The 7660-nt window shown below is 40.2% G+C and overlaps 1 protein-coding gene across 1 annotated transcript; it reads left to right on the top strand.

The window, feature by feature from the left end:
- The first annotated feature begins 2102 nt into the window (after window positions 1–2102).
- Window positions 2103–5699, top strand: LOC108436399 (coiled-coil domain-containing protein 122). Its single transcript, XM_017712856.2, has 5 exons — window positions 2103–2376; window positions 3122–3233; window positions 3456–3854; window positions 4616–4732; window positions 4991–5699. The coding sequence occupies exons 1-5, from the start codon at window positions 2369–2371 to the stop codon at window positions 5144–5146; spliced, it is 792 nt and encodes a 263-aa protein (XP_017568345.1). The 5' UTR covers window positions 2103–2368; the 3' UTR covers window positions 5147–5699.
- The last annotated feature ends 1961 nt before the right edge of the window (window positions 5700–7660 follow it).

Genomic DNA, 7660 nt, shown 5'->3' with positions numbered 1-7660 from the left:
GGTGAGCCACATCAGGTGCAAATGATTAAAACATTGTAAGAGAGAATTTTGGAGGAGGCTGTCGTTTAAACTTCAGATCTGTTCTTTGGTTTGCTCTTGACTGTTGAAGTGAGTAGTACCACCATGAGGAGACGCAAAGAGCTCTCTGAGGCCTTCAGAAAGAAGGTTGTGTAGATGCATATGAGTCTGTGAAGGGATTTAAAAAGATCTCAATACAACTAGAAACCAGCCATTCCACTGCCTGGAAAACAATTCACAAGTGGAGCACATTTAAAACAACTGTCAGCATAGCCACATCAGGCCATCCTAGCAAGCTCAGCCCAAGAGCAGTCCACAAGATGTGTAAAGAAGTCACCAAAAATTCTAAAATGTCATCACGGGACCAACAGGTAGCTCTAGCCGCAGTTGATGTCAAAGTACATTGTACCATCAGAAAGAGACTGCAAAAGCTCGATTCTGATGAGAGGTGTGCAAGGAGAAAAACACTACTGGAAAAAAAAAATCGGGGTAAGAACAACGCTAGAAAACGCGCAGACAAAGACCATGATGTCTGGATCAATGTGATTTGGACACATGAATCCAAAGTTGAATTATTTGGGTACAGTAACAGAAGACATGTTTGGCGCAAACCAAACAGCATTTGAGCACAAGAACCTCATTGTTCAGCATGGAGGTGGTCATGCTTTGGGGCTGCTTTGCTCCTTCATAGAATCCACTATGAATACTTTCTTGTGTACACTCGAGGACACTCGAGTAAAATGTAGCAGGTTTTCCACCAGTTTTTTGCGAATTTTGAAAATGTGCAAAAGACGAAGCCTGAATGAAAAAAGGCCGGAACTCAAAAAGTTAAGTGATACTTTTTAAATCCCACAAACGGGGAAATTCCACCTCCGCATTTAACCCATCTGTGAAGTTAAACACCACATACACACTAGTGAATACACACACACTAGGGGGCAGCGAGCACACTTGCCTGGAGTGGTGGGCAGCCCAATCCGCAGTGTCCAGGGAGCAGTTGGGGGTTAGGTGTCTTGCTCAAGAACACCTCAATGTGGAAAAAGAGTGATGGAAAAGGGCTTTTCAAATACACAATGATGTATCAAGACCTAAGTGGGGACTGATCAGCCCAACAGACGGTCCGATCGTGGCACATAGCTTTTCAGGGGTTGCTTTTGATATTCTGAAGTGCCTAATCCAAAGCTTGTTAAAAATGGCTTTTCTGCACATTTGCATTTCTGGATGCAATGTGGATTTCATCAAGGTGGCACAGAGATTTCAGCCCTCATTAGGTGGGCCATTGCCCACCCTGCCTGGCGTCTCTGCGCTGCAAACAACACGACACAGAAAAACAACACACAAAGAGACGGCTGTAAAGATGATGCTACTCAAAGCAAAAACTGAGGTTATACTGTTAAATAAATTATAGTCAAAGTTTCATCGTTTTTGCAAAAGTAATGTAAACACATCACCTTTATCTATAGATTGTTTGAAAGATCAAAGACTGATATGACATATCTCTCCCAATAAAGAACTGTTTAATAGGACGTCCCAGTTTTTTCACGATTGTACCTGCTTTAAATCAAAATCTGGTCGTCTCTGCCAAGAAACTGCCATGGCTGGATTTAGGGCTGGGCAATATGAAATAAATATAGCATCACTATACATTTCATGATTTTACATTTTCTGAGGTTTGATAATCTGTCAGAAGTACAATAATCAGACACTATGAACGCGCGATGACCGTTACGCCACATTTCCCCCGTTTCTGAGCCGAGTTCAACAGAGCCGAACTATGGACCAGTGTTTCGATGTCTGATAAGCAATCAGCGGTTAGATAAACAAGTCGAACACAAATCGCCATCAGGGCTGGACCCGCGGCTCATCGGGGGGCCGATTAACCAACGTTAGTAAACACGACCACCGCACTGAAACAGCATGGCGGAGAACACAATCCGGCCTTTTATTACCCGTGTTACACAGAAATCTGACACGGGTCTAAAAAGCGTTATTTATGTTCTTCTCATCCACTTCAGGTCCAGCGTTTTTCACTCGTGTAAAAGGTGAAAGGTTGACCTTATACGTCACATCTCGTAAACTAGCTACTGGTAAATGCGGCTTTCTCGAGAAGCCTCTCGCTGTCGCATCGACATTTACAGGAGGAGAAACGGTTATTTCCCAGTTTCTGGCACCACTGGAGCGCTGCAGAAACCCCACCCATCTGGAATTGAGTCCCTGGAGCTTCGGAGGGAGGGAGGTCGGTCGGAGCGGCCCGCAGTAACACGCCCCTCTATAGCCGTCCTGCCGCGGCCCCTTCTCCCACTCCCAGCTAACAGCTAACAGCTAACCTTCGTCCAGCGACGGAGCAGAAATGTCGAGGTAACGTTAAAAGCTTTAAGGCTTTCCCGGTTCTGAGAAGTTCAGTTTGCGCGACCGTTCCCAAAGCGTACTTCTATACACAGTTTCTTACATCTGGGTCCCTTAGTTGCGTTTCTGACAGGCAGTGCTTGTTTATTTTTTTTTAGCAAATGACGTTAAGCGTCTACCGTAAACAAAAAAACAGAAATAATGTTAGCCTAGCATGTGTACATTTCGATATCATACACGTTGATTAAATTAACTGTTTAAAAAGGTAATTATATGAAATTGTTTGGCATTATTTTAGGTATATATATAAATAAAACGTATATATATAAAACGTTGCCAAATAAGACCATTTTTTAACCACTCAAATCACTGAAAACCTTTGTCCTCGAGTTCTTCAAATGTCAGGTGGCTCAACCAGAAACAAAGGACTTTTAGTTTGACATGCTTTATGGTGCATGGCCAGGGTCAGTAGCCCTTTCACCAAAAAAAAAAAAAACATTTATGATGGTTCAATTTACCACTTCGGTTGAACACTAACTATATCTAAGATATATAAAATGCACATAGATATATGCATTAAAAAAATGCACGTCATATCCTTTTTAAGATTTTTAACAGTGGTCATTTTGAAAGCTTTGTTTGTGATTGGCCCATATGGCATAGTTATAGAAAACAGAGTTATTTTCCAATAACCTCAGTCCTCTCTTACATTTGTTCTGTTCGCTCTGCCACACACATTGTAATGTGTTCTCTGCAGTGGTGGTGAGCAGGAATTCTCTCTGAGTACTGCACTTCAGGCGGTTTCCCAGCAGGGGGAGTCCCAAGCTGTTGAGCTAGAGGAAAAACGCCATGCTCTCAATGCAGTACAGGTAAACAGCAGTGCAGTTTTCTCTGCATCAGAGTAAAATTATAATTTACTCGACATTTTGTTCAGTGAAAATGTCATGTCAAGGAGTGTATTCAAAATAGAGTCTTCATATATTGTACATTCATATATTGCAGTGCTAATTATCAGATATTGCACAGGATGAGATTTGGTGGCCATGTCTTACTTTGCCACTTATCTTAGCCACTTTTTCATAATGCTACAGGCCACTTTATCAGAGGTTGTAAAGAGCTACGAGGCTGTGGCCAAGGACATAAAACTGAAGGAGCGACAAATCACTGGCATCACCTGTGAGACTGAGCAGATTCATAGCCATAACGAGACACAAGAAGCACAGTTAAAAGCCATCTTAATGGAAAACATGAGACTCAAACATAGCACTGAAGAACAGCTGGAGAACTCCCACTTCTTGCTAGCTAGATACAACACATGCCGCAATAAAATGGAGACTTACAAAATGTCTGTTGCCGAGATGGAGAGCCAGGTACCTGTTCGTAAGGAGCTGGTGGAGAAGATGGAAGAGGTGAAGAGACTTAAGGATTGCAAGGAGGGGCTGAGGATTGATTTACAGAATCCAGAGGGCAATGCTGTTCAGCAGGCTCAGGTGCTGTACAGGACTTTTCAGACATGATGCATCAAAATATGGGCATAGCACTGCATGAAATACTCTCACTTGTTAGCAATTTTATCTGGTACAACAACAATATAGGTAAACTTTGTAGGTGTACAGTTACTGACTGTAGCCCATCTGTTGCAGTATTTTAGTAGCTGTGCTCTGTTCCATCTATCAGAGGAACGGGAGCACCACAGGACCACCTCTGAGAAGAAATTAGCTTTGGTTTTGACCATTCTCAGCACAGTAGTGACTTGGTAGTGTGTGGTGCTCTGGTATCAGGCACAGCAGTGTTTCTGTTTTTTTTTAAGCACCTCATTGTCACTGCTAGATTGAGAACAGTCTAACAAAAATTTAAATTGTGCATGGAACATAATGAGCTACAGACTCTGACTGTACACCTGCAAGACATAGCTCCAAGGTAAGTGTGATGCTGAGAATGGTCTACCACCCAAATAACGTTTGGTCAGTGGTTTTCCTATGGTGGTGTTTTTCCACGGATGGATGGAGTAGAGGGTGGCTGATACAGTGTGCAGCAACAGATGGACTAAATGTTTTAACAATAATTTTAAGCCTCCAAGGTGGACCTATATGGGTGGGTGTATGTGATAGAAGGGTCCGTTAGTATGAGTATTTCATGTAGTGCTGCTATTGTTTTATACACACCCTGTAGAAATTCACTTTTTAAGGGTAAATTTATGTAACTGCTATGCTAAGCATAACAATAATGTGTTGTTTTATGCTGTTTTCAGAAAGAAATTGATCATATTAAGGCCAAGATACATTGCTCAAAAGAGATGGTGAGGGAAAAAATTGTACTTTTGGAGAAGGAGAAAGAGACTCATTCACAACTGAGAAAGGATATAGAGGTAAGCTGAGAGCAGTAGAGTGCCGTCTATAACATTACTTTGATAAAGAGAAAAAATTGGTAAATTTCAAACATTTTCTTTTTCTCAAGAAAGTGAACAACATTTGTTGGTACTAAAAGAGCACATCAACGAAATAGAATAGGAATATTTTCAAAGATAATTGGAGACATATCTTTTTTCTTCACATTCAGAAAGGATGTGTTTTTTTGTTTTCACATGCAGTTGATTTACTTTACAGTTATGATTCTTTCTACTCAGATTCACAACAGAAGATGTGAGGCCATTGTCAAGAGACTCTGCTGCCAGCTGAACAAAGCTCAGTCCAGCCACCGACAGCTAAGCAGTGACATCTCACAAATGGAGATAGAGGTGAAACATCTTAGGAACCAGTTACAGGTATCTCGTCCCATGTAGAACCAAACCAGGGATGGCCGTATATGAATGTGGTAGCGTTTGAGGTGATGTAACACTTTGCTCACTAATGTTCTTGAGTTCTTTGGCACATATTAGTTGTATGAATGTTTTAGCTAGAACATTTAGTTATTTTGTTTGATGTGAATTTGTGAATAATACCTTCGTGCCGCACCATTCATGATCTGAACAGTTGAGGGCAGCACTTTCAACCAGATGTTCAGGGATAGGTTCAGCAAAGCTTGCTGGTCACTGTGTTCATTGCCATTGAAATATAAAGATTTAAAGACAAGTAAGTGCCTCATTAATTAAACACAATCATTTTCAACAAGGTTAAACTAATTCTGAGCCTTCCTTTCTTTTTGGTATTAGTATAAGCAACACTTTTAGGTCTGTCAAGTGTTTATATATGTTTCATATGCATTTCATATCTTACGTTGCTTCTGTTGAGTTGCTGTACAATGTCAGACTCGAAACAAAAGTTTTATCTTTCAGTGAGAATTATCTGTTTGGGAATCATGTTTTTTTTCTTACTAATAAAGAAATATTGACTTGATATACAGTGCCATGCGAAAGTCTTCAAAACTATTTATCTTGACCATGTGGATTTTGGCCAGTAAATTATTTAACATTAGTATAAATACAAATAAACACAGTAGAAAAAAAATCCTTTCATTTCTAAAAATAACCTACTGCCCAGATAACTAGCTTTACATGCTATTTTCTCAGATGGCTCAGAAGACTCCGTGTCATTTCTGTATACATTACAGGCCAAGAGTTATAAGCACCACATAAACCTTCTAAATATCATTGAGATTGTGTACAGTAAAGCGTTTGTTAAAAAATAACAGAGTGGTCCGACCAAATCTCTCTTTGTTTGTTTGTTTGTTTGGCTCCTGGTTATTACGTTGCAGGCTGCTCTAGTCACATATTTACTCTTGTCCACCAAATTCTCCCATTCTGATGCTTCTGAAGGCTTGATGTTCTGAATCGGGTGTGTTCAGTAAAAGAGTAAATAATTAACAACTGGTCAAATTAAGAGCATGCTGTCAACAAAGACTCTGTCTTTTTTACCTGGAGGTGGGCACTGTGACTATATTTTAGAATTATGATATACTGCAGATACTGTCGCTAAAACACCATTGACCAGCTGCATGTTTCAAAAACAGCCTAATTATTGGATTTGGTGCATTGCAGTAGATAATTAATTGCATTTAGTGCAGTGTCTTTGTCATTGGCAGAATTTTGTAATTGTGGCTCTGCTGGTATTTTTTTTGTTTATTCCAGCTTATCGAACCTCAGATAATTGTAACATTGTGATATGTGTTGTGTATCGTGAAAATATCTCAATTTTTTTTTTTTCGTGAAATTTGCCACCTCATGGTATACATTAGAGTAAGAGTATGTACCTGTGAACTGTTCAAATATTTTGAAATAATATGATTTGGTTGGACTAGATAAGCATGCAGAGTTGTGCTGTTGGTTTGTAAAACATTTCTTAAAAAAAAAAACAACAACAACACCAAAAAAAAACGATATTTTTGCCCTGTAGGGTGTGTCATGAAGAATAAGAGAGCATATATATCACTGTGTTTACACAGTTCTGAGTATCATGCTGAAACTCCTCAGGGTCAGTTATTTTACAGGGAGGAATATCTATAAAGCTTGACATTACACAATGTGTTATTTCAGGCTAGATTTGTTACAGGATTGGATCAGTTTCATTTGTTTTTCCCCTCTGATGTCCTATTGGATTTTCTGCTGATGTCAGCCTGGTGCTGATGCCTAGTGTTTGAGCAGTGTCATCTGTAGCGTTTCAGAAATCTGGGTACAGTAGGAACATGCCAGTGAAGTGCTGTGTTCATTCATCAGATGAGCTGACAGTATCTGGTCTGGCAGTCTCATTGAACGTTAATGAGGGTGTGACGGTATCTGCCGTCTCTTTTGTATTTGCCTGTTCATGTGGCCTCTCATTAGCATGTTCTCAGAGCAGGGTTGTTTTCTATCAGAGGAAAATGTGCCTCAGGTGTGTTCTGTTCTGATCTGACAAACCAGGCTGCCCTGGTTCAGTTATGATGTTCTTGTCAAATAAACACCCATCCTAAACTAGTACTTACCCACAATCTATTCCTTGCAAACTATCGTAGAAAATGCACAAAGGAAATGGACACGCAGTCAAACTAATGTCGTTTAGAGGAGTGAGAGGATGATTAAATTAGTTGACTTGTTTTTATTAAGTTGTTCAGCTTAGTTGTAAGAGATGATGAGTTCTTCTGCTTTTTGTTGCTGTGGAAAGATCGTGAGAACCACTACAGCATGGTCTTGTTTTGACGGAATTCACCTTATTCGCAGAGTTCAAGTTGCTCTGTTTGGGTTGTGGTTTTATGTTGCTGGACTGTGTGTCTGCCCTCTAGGTTCCTGTTTATTTGAACCTGAATGTTTTACTCTCAAATTATTCTGACTGTTCCTCCTGCAAAATTACCCCAAATTACTCAACAATCCCACATTTGGGTCCTC

The sequence above is a fragment of the Pygocentrus nattereri genome, chromosome 30, assembly GCF_015220715.1.
Source record: "Pygocentrus nattereri isolate fPygNat1 chromosome 30, fPygNat1.pri, whole genome shotgun sequence".
NCBI lineage: Eukaryota > Metazoa > Chordata > Actinopteri > Characiformes > Serrasalmidae > Pygocentrus > Pygocentrus nattereri.
The sequence above is the reverse complement of the archived record's forward strand: the minus strand, read 5'-3'. Positions and strand labels throughout refer to the sequence as shown.

Excerpts from the sequence above, each read along its gene's own strand:
- LOC108436399 (XM_017712856.2), top strand. Across the intron at positions 3,234-3,455 it reads ATGCTCTCAATGCAGTACAG|GCCACTTTATCAGAGGTTGT; the intron begins GTAAACAGCAGT and ends ATAATGCTACAG. Across the intron at positions 4,733-4,990 it reads AACTGAGAAAGGATATAGAG|ATTCACAACAGAAGATGTGA; the intron begins GTAAGCTGAGAG and ends CTTTCTACTCAG.